Genomic DNA, 15093 nt, shown 5'->3' with positions numbered 1-15093 from the left:
TTGCCCCATGCATGGTCACCACAGAGCAATTTAGAAAATCTATATCAAAATGTAGCCTTTAATCTTCTACAGTCAATACTGCTGTGTCATAAAATATTGTAATCTTTTTTTTCACATTCAGTCATGAAAACAAAGAGAGTTTGTTGAGACATGAAAATCAATCAATACAGATTTTTCTTCCCCAAAGAGTGCACCTTTAATCTTCTCCCAGAAATGAGCAGCTTCTGCGATCTGGATATTTCACTCGGTCATACTGCAGTTTTACTAATATTTTGATGAAAGGTGCAATATATGAGGATCGGCCACCTGTCTAAGTTACACTCAAAGCAAGTTGGGGGCAGGATATCAACAGAATAACTGCTTACTGCTGCTAATTTAGCTGTCATTAGCTAGTTAGCACAGTCAGCTATGCAGCTAGAGGTTTAGATTGGGAGCTCGGGGTGTAGATATCGCTGCAACACACAACAGACATCCACTTTTTCACATTCTGTCGATAATAGGAGTTAATGTTTGTGACTGAAATTCTCACATATTGCCCATTAAACTGTGCAGCCCTACACTTCAGTAAAATCAGCTCCAGCTCCTCATACAGAGGCTGTTACGGAGCCCTTCAATGTCAAATGAGAGGGGGCCATTAGCTCCCTTTGACTGATGAAGCAATTAGACATATAAACAAGAACAAGCTCATCAGTCAGCTACACTAAAACTAATCAGCTTTACACTGGAACTGCCTCCAATAACTTCTGCGTTCTACCTGTCAAACAATATAGAATTGTAATTACAGCTTTTACCCCCTTTTGAATTATATCCTTCCATTATTCCTCAAAGTGCAATAATGATTGTAATGTTGCAGGACTAGCTGGAACGTCATGTCACATTTCAAAATAAACCCAGTAACACAACGGCGCTGCTGTAGCACAGCGAGGCTCGCTATGACTGGCAGCCTTTCCCTCGCTGCCTTTCTTTCTTGGAAGCTGGAATCAGTAAAGACAGCATGCATCTCCTTCGCCCAGTCCCCGCTCTGTCTATCAGCCAGAGCAGCTTGTGGGGGAGTTCCATTCACAGACAGCCACAGTGTTTCATCTGGGCTCCGCTATCGAGTCATTACAGATGCAAATGCTGCCTGAGAGAAAAAGAGGTGCGACCCGGAGAGGACTGGCGCTGCCAGCGAGAGGGTCATTGTTCCCAGGAGGCTGTGCTTGTTCAGTGCGGTGACATGGCACCACCAGCATTTGGAGACCCTCCAGAGTCAACAACTCTACCTACAACTGAGGAATGTGAGGCATCCTCCATCTGGGCGAGGGAGAGAGCGGAGGAGAGAGCAGTCCGTCAGGGAAACCGTGTCTTTCTCAGAAAGAATTCTTTTGGAGGTGAAATCTGCGCCGAGCGAGAGATATTTCAGACTGACAAGAAAGCAACACTTTTCTGAGTAAATATGACACAGCATGGTGATATTAACAGTGCAACGTGTAGTTCTGGGGAAGAAATTGTAATCAGTAGAATTTTTAATGCCTTAAAATTAATAATTAAACAAACCCTCTTCCTTTTCATGCCTGAATAAACCGAATACATAAACTGACCTTAAAGTACAACACAGTTTCACAGTGTTTTACTTTGTTAAGATGTGGCGGACCCTGCCACCCGTCTAGCTTAAAACAGTGTCCTGGGGACTTTTTTTTCCTCTGAGAAAAGCTTGTTTATTCAGTTATAGAAAAAAAAAAAAAACATGTTTTCTGATTTTGTATTATTACCTCATTGGAAATAATCCCCCATCTACATAGTGCCCCTTTAATAGATGTACACCTATTCTAGTAGTTACCCAAAATAAAGACGAACCTGACAATGAGCATAATGTGTCATCTTTAACTAATGAACCAATCCTGCTCTAAAATATTGAATTAGTCTTGCGAGATTTAAAAAAAAACACTGAGCAGCGAAGGAACTGGATTATCTGTTTCATTTCATCTGTTGGCCAACAGGAGTGGAAATTTCCACCAGAAAACGACCTGTGCAATTTCAGTCCATTTCCTAGCGAGGGTCCTAATTAGATACCATTGTTGGAAACCTATTTGTATGCTTAGCCCTCAGCTGATGCTGCACTGGGCTTTGATGCCAAAAATGGTTTCCATGGAGATTCTAATGTACTCTCTCAACAACTAGGGCTCTCTCATACGACAGCGTCTCCAGTGTTACATACTGTATGGAGAGGTTCTCCGCAGTAAAGCATCAGTGTCAGAGCAACTTAAACGACGTCTGAACATTTATCCCACGTCCTCCCAGCACTGGTTCATTTACATGTTCTTGTGACGGCATGAAAAGTTAAAATCTTGACATCTCGGGTGACATCATTAACCACGGAGCTGTGGGTAATCTCGGGTGAAACTCTCTCTTTGTGGCTAAATAAAAACCAGAGATTGTTGCTCCTCTCCAACAGCTCTCTCTTTGTCTCCACTGTTGCCTTACCACTAATCACGGCCGGGCAGCACACACTATGGTACAAGGGAGAAAATCCCAGAGAAAATAATGCAGCAAAAGCCAGCTTGGAAAGCCCCTCCCTGTGTTTGCCTCTCATCATCTGTGGAAGACAAAGTCCTGTCCTTAATCAACAGCAGCACACTTAGATTCTGAATGATTCCCCCACCCCCACTCGTCATTCACAAGATTCCAGCAATCGCAATGAATCGATGGTATAACACGGTGATCAAAACACTCATACTGACTGAGTGATGCCATGAAGCCTATGGCATCTGGAGCAAGTCATGACACATGAGTCCCACAGTGACCAGACAACACTTCTGTGTGTGTGTGTGTGTGCACGCGCGTGTGTGCGTGCGTGTGTGTGCGTGTGTGTGTGTGTGTGTGCCTGCACCGGCCCTCACAGGAACAACTGACCTGTATCCACTGGCGAGTCTGTGACTCCTTTCACCTCTCCTTACAGCAGCATAGGCGCACAATCATAAATGTGGCTATTCAAAAGAAGCAGAAAAAAAAAACCATGATGAATGAAGAGGTTCCCATTTTATTCCAGTCTACTGACTTGCTGCGACCCCTGAGCTCCAAGGGGCATGAGTGGGGGGATAAAAAAGGGAAAAAAAAGGGTGCAGGAGAGTGAGAGAGACAGAGAGACCTGTAATTCTCCGGATCAGGACTCTCAGCACTGTCGGCACCATATGCTTTTATTGTTACAGGACTACTGTCTTTCTCACTTCAACTCTCTGTCTGTCACTGTGCTCGTTTCCCTCTCTCTCTCTCTCTCTCTCTCTCTGTTTCTCTCTCTTTGGCCACACAAAGGCTCATTAGCTGCAGCCGGCTGAAAGGCAGGAGCCTGACTGGAGCAGAGTGGAGCAGAGCAGAGGCAGCCTGTGAGATCACATGGGTGGGATGTCTGAGAGAGGGAGAGAGAGAGAGAGAGAGAGAGAGAGAGAGAGAGAGAGAGAGGGAGTCAGGCGTGCCTCTGCTCCTGCTGTCTGCAGATATTTTTACCAACATGAGCCGGGGAAGGGGAGGAGGGTGAGGATGGCGGAGGAGGAGGAGGAGGAGGTATGAGAGGAGGTACTGGGGGGGGGTCAGGAAGAGGGAAGAAGACAGAATGTTGGAGAAATGGGTAAGTGTGAAGGGGATGCAGAGAGAGGAGGGGGAATAGTAAAGAGGAGGGGGAGAATAGGGAAGAGGTGGAGTGAGAGAGAGAGTAGTTTTGTGGGGGGGGGAGGAAAAAGGGGAAACATCTGATGCCAAGAACAACATAGAGTGAAGAAAATCCAAATCAAGAGTGAAGAAAAAAAAAACCCTACAAAATAAAAGCTCGGAATCCAGGATAAATCAAATGGAATCACAGAACATGACACCGTGTTCATATAAAAAATGCTGGCAAAAAAAACAGAGAAAACATCCAGCTGCAAACTCGTTTGTGCCCAGAAAAATTAAGCAGGAGAATCATAAAGCTGGACGAGGCTGACAAGAAAAATATCAACTGCCTCATCCACGAGGAAATAAGATTTGTCAGCTCAGAGGTAAATGTGCTCCCAGCGCTTCCTATGCCAGGAAGTTCTGCAGAAGAGTTAGTGGGGCCTCGGCCTGTGCAGTCAGAGAGCCATTATATCATTCTTGCACTCAATTGGACTGTATGTCAACATAAACGCTCCAGCACTTCCTCGCACAGGATAGCACTAAGCCTCCAGGCTTCAGCATTACAGCCTTTAAAAAACAAATGACTGCGTCTGAGCAGCATTCAGCACAGTGGGTGAGAATCGCAAGAGTGCAAGGCTGCAAATAATAATTATTCATTGTTGATCTATTTGTCTGTTCACGTCAGTTCACCTAAAAATGAAAATTCAGCCATTATCTACTCCGCCCCATGTGGATGGCAAGTCAGAGGAAGTTTCGTCGCGCGCAAAACAATTCTGGTCCTTCAAACAAAACAGCGTTGCAGCATTCTACTAAACAACTGAAGTAGATGGGGACTTGTATTAAAATGTAATACAAAAAAATCCCACATATAATAGACACATAGAAAAAACATATAACAGTTCATCCTGCATGATCAGAGTGTCCTAGAAGCCCAGAGATTCCATTTGCACCCTTTTTAAAGCTAACATTTTTGCTGCAGCTGCCGAGCTAAAAGCGTTAGCGCAGACCGTGTCCGAGGTAGGAAAGCGAGATTGACCATGCATCATGGGCGTTAATTAAGTCTTTTTTCCAGTTATGCCATATGAGCTGCATGGAGCTATTTTATATTTGTTTGTTTTTTTTTAGTTGTTTATGTTACATTTTAAAAAGTCATTTAGGAGAATACTGCAGAATCTTCCCCTGACCCTCCATCAACATGGGGCTGAGCAGGTAATGAACATGTTGAAAAATATCGATTAACGCTTTCCAAAGCCTAAGACGAAGTCCTCAAATGTCTTGTTGTTTTGTCTAAAGACATTCAGTTTACTGTCATAAAGTAAAGAAACACATTTCGTATTTAAGAAGCTGGAATGAGAGAATTTCTAAGAATCAATTAGAGAACAATAAAATGGCTATCAATTTGTTAATTGACAACAAATTGGTTGTTGCAACTCTAACACATTAAATGACATTACTATCAAGAATTCACTTAAATCCTCACATTTACCTTCTTTTTTATGGCTCTCTAATGGATTTAATTATCACTATATCGTCTATAAAAGTCAACATTCTGGTGTCGTTCCTTTGATGCAGCTTGACGAAAATAACAGTCATTCGACCCTGCAATGTTCTGCATCCTCACCAGTGTCCTTGCTGCACTCCTCCTCCATCCCTGTTGTGCACCCTGCACATACCGTCTCTCTCTGTCGTGTACTATATAACATCATCCAGCTACAGTCTAAGATACATTAGCATGCAGCCTTGAGTTCATTTGGTCTTGTACCTTCAGAGATAATCACAGATCTGAATGACTCTTAGCGACAATTAGAGGTTACCCTGGACTGTGTACATTGAGGAGGAGTAGCTGTAGCGGGGATAGTGTATTATTTAAGGGTTTAGATCCCTTCTAATAGTGATGTTGTGCTCTGAAATGGCTCCTTTACAGTGTGCACGCAGGAAGCCAGGGGAAGTGTGCTGACTGTCCTCTGACAGACTCTGCTGAGCACTCAGAGATTACAGCTGGCTGTTTATGACTGAATCACAGACACCTCAGAGCGAGCAGGCACACCAACACAACTGCAGCAACGAGATACGCGTTCGACGTGAGCAGTGGACACAAAAACGGACCTATTCAGTCCGACACAGTTAGGGAGAAAAGTCATTTATTTTGTTTACCCCATGTATGTATCATTGGCACAACATATGTACTGTTACTGAGATGGTCTGGATTACTGTACCACCTACTGTAGATAAATGATGCTGTATCTCATCTAACTGGACTGACGAGAAAGCTGATACCTTCATCATCATAATGTATAAAATGACAGAGCTGTTGTCCATGTCACAGCTGGTGTGTGTGTGTGTGTGTCTCCACTAGGCCCTGTAATAAAAATGATTGCCAACGACAGACAAATAGGTCTGTTTGATCTGTGGGGTATAGTTCTAGGCAGCGTGGCAAGGGTTTAAAGCAAAGTCACTGTCTCTGCTTTAGTTTGAGCAACATCTGTATTCAAATTTGTATAATGGAAATGGGTAGGAGTCAGGGTTGCAGCGATATACCAGTTTCTAGATATACAAAAAAATATGTTACTGTTCTACTGTAGACATACAGATACTGACTGTTTGTTCAACCATAAAAACCCTTCTGTTTTCATTCCCTTAAATGAGACGTGGTGAGACATTTTAATCAGAAGAGAGAGATTTTATGCCTTAACAAGCTAAATAAACACACTCTCTTTGTTTCCATGAATGAATGAACTGAATGAACTGTAATAACATACAATATATTCGTTGTTTTAACCTGGCTGTTCTCCTGATCCCTTCCTCCCCTGAACCTTTCATGAAATGTGTTATTAGATGACCCCATCTGCATCCCTTTAATGATTCACCACACATATGGGCTGCTGCCCTGTTGCATAAAATGCAAAACATAAGCCGGAGAGATGGCATTTGTTACACCACTGCGCCGGCGATGGTGACCTATATTTGCTCTGACTTTCAAAAGGCTTTTCCTCTTTCAATGGAGGAAATTGAAGACAGCTGGCAGAAAAATAAACAAAGAGAAGGGTCTAAAATTAATCATTTGTGTAGCCGTACTGAGGTCATATGCAAAAGACCAGCCCAGCTCCCACTGTGACGGATGAAAGGTAACTGGCTTAGGTTTAAGTATGTTTTTAATGACACAGAGGCAGATTATTAAAAACAAATAAGCAAATATAGAAGGGCGCTGTTTGTGTGTTTGTTTGCTTCTTCTTTTACAGAGCGCGACCAAAGTGGCCTTTTGTCTCAGCTATAACACAAGACCTGTCTCATCGACAACCTTTGTCTGATCGCTCTTCCCAGTGTCCTTTGCACAGCATTAGTGTTACAAGACCTTTAGAGGGAGTGCATGAGTTGAGTTTAAAGGTGTGAAAAAAAACAGCCGTGACCAAAACATTTAGAACTCTGAACTGTCTGGCCTCATGAGAGTCTTGACAGTTTAGCAGCAGCGCCATGAATCAGACCCGAGTGAAGCGAGGATGAATCACTTTATCCACCCTGCTTATCACCTTCGTAACATCCAATATAGCCATCTCACCGTAGGTGGATGTAGCATTTAGAAGAGATGGCGGGCTCTTTAACTTATATAGCTTCAAGTCAAAGGCCAAGGGTCTCCACCATCTTATCTATGAAGTGGCGGCATACACATCATAATGCCTCCGGCCATCATTGAGAATTGGAACTGTAGGGCGCCAAGTCTGCATTTCCAAGGCCATCGAGAGCGAGTAGATAAAAGTAATCTGTGCTACACCCCGACGTGTGTCATAGACCACTTCTTTGTGATCATATTTCATTGATGCACAAAATCTTTATCAGCCTGGTTTTTGGAAATGTAACATTAGCATCTACTGATAAGATAATATAACTCTTTTCAGTGAACTTTCACATTCACTTGGCATAGCAAGACAAAACAGGGTGAAAAGACTTCAACAAATCACAAATGAACACCAACAAACAGAATTATTCTTTTAGAGCTATGGAATATTAAATCATCCATCCTTGTTCACTACACACTGAGCCTTTCTCAGCCTCAGGGCTGCATATGTTATTTTATCAGTTATCATTAGCTAAAAAAATACCCTTATCTTGCATTCCCTAATATTTACTATGAACATGATTACATAGGGGTGGGGATACATGTTTATAGCTAACAAATAAAGATCATTTATATAATTACAAATGTCACTGTATCAATCAGCACAAAATGTTAAAAAGCAAAGTGATAATAAACCAAAGAAGCGCCCCCTGGAAATGATGGACATCCACTGGAAAATAGATCCATAAAAGGCCATATAGTCATAATGTCTGACTAAACCTACATTCTGGCTACCAGGCAGCTATAGATATTAGAGACAGTGGTGCTGGAATGTCACAGAACATCAATACATTGCACAGGCAGACATCTCTTTGGTAGAGAAGTTTATGATAAATATTTTCCAACAGGTCACACAAGACAAAGACGAGGCTGACGAGAAACAAGGCACATCCATGTTGATCCATGATGACCTGCACCCTCGCTGCAGTAAATACTGTGGTTCCAGGAACAGACTGTCCAATAAAGACGTGGTACATTTCAGTTTTGTACGAGGACTGCTAAGATATTTTGAGAACACATCTGACTCTGCAGCTTCGAGACTCTTAAAGCTCATTACCTGGCTGGACTGGCTAATTCCAGCAAACACACTCAGATCATGGAAGTGTTCAGATGAAGATTAAGATTAATTCTGTTGAATACTGCTTGCTGGTAATATACTGTGAAAAGCAGGAAACAGCAGTGAAGTCAAAGTAAACAAGTTAATAATGGAGAAAGGCGAGCTGACGGCCCAGATTTTGAGCTGGTGAAGACCAAAAACACGACGACGACGGACTTATATCGCGTGAAGAATTTGCTAACACATTTAGCAATTCCAAACTAATTAGCCGAAAGCAATAGTGGCTGTGCTTCGGCTTTAGTTCGTTCAATCCATCAAAAATTGCTCACTGCATGGGATCATGGGAGTTGTTGTCTTCACTGATAAACAACAACCAAAATGTCAGTACACAAGTTCAGGAAAATATACATTAATTAGACAAAACATTAAAACTAGTGACCCCCTGACTAGAAAACCTTGACATAGAGCTGGACATGTGACTCTCAAGTCATTTCAATATAGTCTCAAGCAATTCAAGCAGGAAACAGCAGTCTCACTTGCAGTAGGTAATCTTTATACAGAGAAAAGACTAGGTGTTACCCATCTTATAATGATATCATTGGCCAATTCATCTGACCTGTTAGAAAAAGGTGCTATTTTTTAAATTTCTCCTCAATCCAAAGAATATTCCCTCCTCATCACTTTTAAACAATGAAACACTACCTAGATTAATACAAACATTGAATGTAACGAGAGTCAAGTCATTTATTTCCTGTTAGGTCCAGTTGCAAGTCATCGAAACACTGACTCGAGTCGACTTCAGTCTCTCATCTCTGCGCAGAGCTCAAAGTGCCAACCAATCCCCGACTGAGAGTCCAAGGCCCCTCCTCACAACCCGCAAAAACCCAAATCAGCCACATCACTACACCATATCCTCGTGGCTGATCGATGTCAGTGGTTTTAATATGAGGGCTGGGGATTTATGCGGTCGGTACGTGTCAAAGAACACCCACACGAGCGCCAGGATCTTGGGTTTCGCAGCGGAAATGTTGCATTGTGTTCAATCTTATCTACTCCACCTGTCAGTGTTTCATAGTGCATATATCTAAACAGCAACACTGACATTCAGTACGTCTGTGTCACAGTAGGTGAAATACAGAAGGTAAATATGCATAAATCTCTAATTAGTTTTTCACATATGTATAAACCAATTATTTGCATATAAATAGAATTTTTTTTAGACAACGCAGTTCCTCCAGCTGGATCATCAGACTCTTTCAGTGACAGCCAAATGTGTATGTGTGACGGAGCAGGGGTGGGGTTGGGTGGGTACAGATTGATATAGATTGCGGATTTGCTTCCTTGTTCTGCGTCTGCCAAACGCCTATGCCATTCAATATGGCCGGTCGCCTCACAGACTACTAGTGTTTCCACAGTGATGAAGCACACATTTATGCAGCGCAGATGGCTTGGCAGATCTTTTTATTAATTCTTTCTTTTTTTTTCTTTTTTTTTTTCAAATGTGAGAAACAATTTGATTTATTTTTTTCGTTGCGGCAGACCCCGTCTGAGCGACTGAGGGCGCATTCCAGCGGAACCAAAAGACAAACCCCCGAAAACCACAAAAGATCCTGGGCCACGCACGCAGCCAGTCTGAGCTCAAACCCATCCATCACTGATGTCACACGCTGCCATACGCGGCAACCTTGAAGGAGAGTGGGAGAAAGCTCAGCAGAGAGAGAGAGAGAGAGAGAGAGAGAGAGAGAGAGAGAGAGAGAGAGAGAGAGAGAGAGAGAGATGGGAGATAAATAGATAGATATGGAGGAAGAGGCTTGGTCTCAGCTGGACTCCCCTGAGGAGAGGCTGTGGCCTGGATGATTATACAGCTACAGATGATGTCAGCGGAGGATCCCTGCCACCGAGAGAAACACAAACACACACACGGCCACAGCCGAACGTGTTTTTCAGCGGGGCGCCTTAATCTGTACGCACTGCCATCGTGTTTAGGTAGAGCACAATAACACATTGCTGACCACACGCTAGGTTTAAACTGACGCACTGCATAAACAGACAAAGATCCTTCAGTCATGTGCCAAAAATCAAAATGCAATTAAAGGCGTGCTACGTAGTTTTGGAGAAGAAATTCTAATCAGAAGACGAGGAGCTTCATTAACTGATATTTAATGTCCAAACAAAAAAAAATTGAACAAACTTTCTTCATTTCCATTGCTGAGGGAACTGAATAAACAAACTGACCTTAAAGGACAACACACAACACTACACTACTTTATTCATATGAGGCGGACCCTGCCGCCTTTCTAGCTTCAAACAGTGTTCTGGGACCTTATTTTTCTCTGAGAACAATGTGTTTTCATTAAAGGGGCAATATAAATGAATGATATTTCACTAAAATTACCAGCAGAATGTGAATATCTAAGTGTTATGACATTATGATGTATGCAGGAATATCTACTAAAGTTAGCATGCTGACCAGGTAGCTGCAGCTCGTCCTGGCCCCAAGCTCCCGTGATATTGGCGCAAACAATAACAGTCTCCTGGTGCGCTAACTCCCAGTCTGGACTACTTGCTGCACGGCTAAATGAGCTAACTAGCTAACGACAGCTAAAGTTAGCAGCAGTTAGAAGTTACTCTGGTGATACACTGCCCCCTGTTTGTTTTGAGTGTGAATCCGACAGGCAACCAATTCTTACATATTACACTTTTAAAGTTAATTATTTGAATTGTGATTTTAAATTGTCCTCTCCAAATCTACATCGCACACATCTACGCTACAGCAGTATGCTGAATCTAAAAAATATTTAATGTACGGCCCAGTTTGCAACCGGCCTGCCATCGCTGCATGCTGGAGACAAATCCGCCTGAAAACCACACTTCTCTGCTGTAAAGATCAGATGAGCAATTTATGCAAATAAATAACGTTAATTGTCAAATATAGCCATCCTCATCATTAGTCAGCGCTGAAAGAATTCCACAAATGCACGAGGGACATAAACAGTGAACAATTAAAAACACAAAGGAATCCATTTAAGGAAATGTGGCCACATCTACAGATTTATGCAAATGAGCCTTCACATGCGCTCTGTACATTTGTTAACTTGCACTCGCCTCAGGCTGCAGACAGATCAGCTCCACACACATGAACGGGGGGGGGGGGCGGTAGGAAGGGAAGGGGGGGCGGTAGGAAGGGAAGGGGGGGCGGGAGGAGAGAGCACAGCCCGCTGCTCAGCACTCAGCACACGGAAGAGCTGCAGCCTGGTGATGCCTGCTGCAGCCTCCCTCCCGCAGCTACAGTACAGACGAGTGCTGGGAATCATTGATCTGTTCTTCCTTCCTCGTAGAACAATAGAGGAAGCATGGCTCCTTATTAACCACATGGGTCTGGAGCAAAGGGTGGCAGCTACTCTAATACTGCGCAACTACCCGCACGTGTTTGATTTGATCGCATTAAAGCACAAACAACTGTCTGCGTGTGAGAATATTATTTTCAGAACTCGTCTGACTCCTGACATGATGTTGTGTGTGTGTGTGTGTGTGTGTGTGTGTGTTTTTTTAATCCTCTCGCCCCACGCAGCTTCGGCAGTGTTTTAATTAAACAGGGCCACGCAATTCAATTAAAGTGTAATCTTTGAGGAAACATTTCATCCGGCATCTCGCTCGCCTTTTGTCGTTACGGGCACCGATCAAAATACGCCGTAGCAGGCGAGTGTGAACGGGCGAGCGCCGCGTTCACACTAATGTTTTGATTTGCCTGTAATTCAAGTCACACGGCGCGGAGGCATAATCAGGTGCTCTCACCCTCGTGTCAATCACAATGCTCCCCCCTAAATTATTCAGGGCTCTATATTTTATTTATGACTATATTTTCCCATGCCACCTGAAAGTTCGCAAAAGCCGGTTTTGCTGGCAGAAACAGAGCTGCCAAGGCATTTCACAGAGACAGGGCCCGCTTTCATCTCGCGCACAGGCTGGGAGAGCTGTGGGATGTGGGGTTCATATTCTGCAGACAAGCCTTATCATTTATATATAGCCAGTATCATGTTGAGATCTTGAATCATTTTTTTTTATATGCAAAAGCACTCGCGCTGCTATCTGAGAACGTGCGGGAAGTAGGCCAGCTCCGCATGCGATTAGAGTATACGGCGAATTAAGAGTGATGTGAAGAGCAAAGTGACACAAAACACTCTCTGAGAAGTTACCCGGGCCACACACCTCATCTATCGGCTCTTATTGTTGTTGTTTGTTTGACTCTGACCAACGTCTCGGTCAACTCTGCTCGTGGATACATACTGACTGAAAAAAATGTGGCTCGTTTTTAGATGTCCTGTAACATGAATTCAAAACCGCGCCATAAACGTTACTTAAAGGGGCACTAGGTAGGTTTTTTTTTTGGAGAAGAAATGTAGAACTCAGAATTGTGATGTTTAGATTTTAATGAGGTAAAATACAAACTCAGAAAAATTAATTATCCAAGCAGTTTTCAGAGGAAAATAAGGTCCCCAGAACAATGTTTGAAGCTAGAATGGCGGCAGGGTCCGCCACATGTAAACCAAGTCAAAAAGGATGAAACTGTATTGTCCTTTAATGTTAGTTTGTTTATTCAGTTATGAAAACAAAGAGAGTTTGTTTATTCAGGTTGTTAAAAGCCTAGGGAAAAAAATCAGTCAATGAAGAGCTTTCCCCAAAACTACATAGTGCAGCTTTAAAAAAACAAAACAAAAAAACACCTTGTATTTATTTCCCTCCTAAATTAGAATTCTGTGTTGATGCTGTCATGATGATAATATTGGGATCCTTTGATGACAGCAGTGTTATATTTCTTAAAGACTGGTTGGTTTTAATCTCTAAGTTTTTTTTCTACATGCCTTTTTATGTTGATTACATGACAGATCAAATAATCAAACATTTGAATAAACTGAGCTGAAATGACTAAAGATCAAATCATTTGCTCACTTATCTCCACTGCACAAAATGCATTATCTAATCTTTTGGTCACGAAGATCTTCATCAGAGAATGAGACACATCAAATTGTGCAAACACATGTAAGAAAAGGTGACGTGACTGTTTTTGTCGCCAGTGCATTCGCGAACAGTCCCGGGTCCCAACCACCACCTGACGGACCCCCACATCATGCCCACAATTCAAGTTGACTATTATCCTTGTTGCTCTTAATAGTTTTGTGATATGGCATCATACATTCAAAATAGTGGAGTGAAGAGGAGATGCACCAAGCACCAGATCTGGATCAGCAGTTTAATAAGGTGTTTGAAATACTTTAATCCAGATTTAAATACATTTTTTCTTCTTACATTTTCATCTGTCCACCATCTGGGGTGGACGTTATGCACCAGACACTTTAATCTGCCTATTTAGTGTGTTTCATTAAAATTATGATATAAGGACATAAAGAGTAAAAAAAAAAAAAAAAGACCTAAAATTATGACTTTGTGATTGAATAATTTATGTATGAAAGGATTTGAATATTTCATTTAAATCCAGTGAAGATTTGCAGTTACAAAATTAAAAGCACTCGTGACTAAATGAGCAACAAATCAGTTTAAAGTTTGACAAATCATCCTAAGATATAACTTATTAAGAAATTTGACAGTCAAAAACAAAAAAACAACCCACCAACTGTCATCAGATTCTGTTTGAAATGTTCGGCGCTGATAGCTGATCTGTGCACAAAAGTACGTGGCGTCGTGTTTTTCCGACTGAGCCTGGCAAGCGTCAAACCAGAGAGAAAGCTGGAAAAACATAAATCACTCAAATGCAAACCAAACCATAAAAAAAAAAACAGTCTGACACTTCTGTTATTTTTGTTTGCTTGAACTGTCTCATTCTACTGTTGCCATTGTTTGCACTTAATGTCTGTTTTTTTTCCCACAGAGTGTTGTTGCTGTCATGTCTGCCATTTATTTTGTTCTGCATCACTTAAGAATAAAAAAAAAATGCAGCAACAAAAACCATTTTAACGACGACTGAAAAGGTTCATGCAGGACCCCGTCACTCATATGGAGAAGCTAATCGAGTAAAACCTTTAAAATGCTAAAATCAGACATTATATACACTGTGTCTTGTTTATTTCTCATTTTCAACCAGGGAGTCTATCTTGTCTCTTTTACGACACACACCTGATCGAAATGGCAGCATGGAGAAGTCAATTCACAGTCTCGTAAGAGCACCTACATCCGTTTCAAATTCACATACAGCACAACAAAACACGGCAAAAGACGTTTGTTTAACTGTCTTAACAATGACATCTCTCATCCAACATTTTATGAACATGGCGTTTGAAAGCGGCCAATACAGTTCATGTTGTAAATGATTACAAGCTCAGGCTGCATATCTCCGATTTGTTGTAAAGCTGCTTCCATTGTTCAATCAGTTACCAACTATAACATGAATCCCGAGCTATTATCTTGATAAACGATTAACTGGTTTGAATATTGTCTAAAGAGAAAATGTGTAAATATGTGAATATCTGTTCGCTTCTCTCCTCCTCTGTGACACTGAATATCTTTGGGTGGTGGACAACATGAGACATTTGAGGACTTCAGCTTCTGGAAACACTCGTCAATGTTTTCACATTTTACAGACCAAACGACGAATCAGTTGAACGAGAAAGCAGTAGACACATTAATCGACGAGGAAAACAATCATTACCCGCAGCCCTCATGTGCTGTGGAAACAAGAGGGCATTCCCGAGCTCATCTTAAATGATTTCATCTAAATGAATCAGCACTTGTTCATCAGAATGAATGTTTAATCTGCACTGATCACAGAATGTATGCAAAA

The 15093-nt window shown here is 42.1% G+C and overlaps 1 protein-coding gene and 1 long non-coding RNA gene across 10 annotated transcripts in view; one reads left to right on the top strand and one right to left on the bottom strand.

The window, feature by feature from the left end:
- Nucleotides 1-15093, bottom strand: part of csrnp3 (cysteine-serine-rich nuclear protein 3) — a 29519-nt gene that overhangs the window by 9226 nt on the left and 5200 nt on the right. For 2 of the 9 annotated variants that reach the window (XM_037108671.1, XM_037108672.1), the window contains one exon: nt 2893-2966. The exons of 2 other annotated variants lie outside the window; for them this stretch is intronic. Coding sequence is in view for 4 of the 7 variants with exons in the window: in XM_037108665.1 (XP_036964560.1) it covers nt 1267-1293 (27 nt within the window). In the remaining 3 variants the exon portion in view is untranslated. Of the gene's footprint in view, nt 1-1266; nt 1378-1751; nt 3317-15093 lie in introns of those variants that run through there. 5 more of the 9 variants (XM_037108665.1, XM_037108663.1, XM_037108664.1 and 2 more) reach the window with 5 other exon arrangements.
- On the top strand, nt 3725-5950 carry LOC119025277. The gene is made up of 2 exons (XR_005076756.1): nt 3725-4010; nt 5552-5950. It is a non-coding gene; the product is annotated as an uncharacterized LOC119025277 (long non-coding RNA).

This window comes from Acanthopagrus latus, chromosome 9, assembly GCF_904848185.1.
Source record: "Acanthopagrus latus isolate v.2019 chromosome 9, fAcaLat1.1, whole genome shotgun sequence".
In the NCBI taxonomy this organism is placed as follows: domain Eukaryota; kingdom Metazoa; phylum Chordata; class Actinopteri; order Spariformes; family Sparidae; genus Acanthopagrus; species Acanthopagrus latus.
Note: the sequence above shows the minus strand (reverse complement) of the source record. Positions and strands in the feature narration are given on the sequence as shown.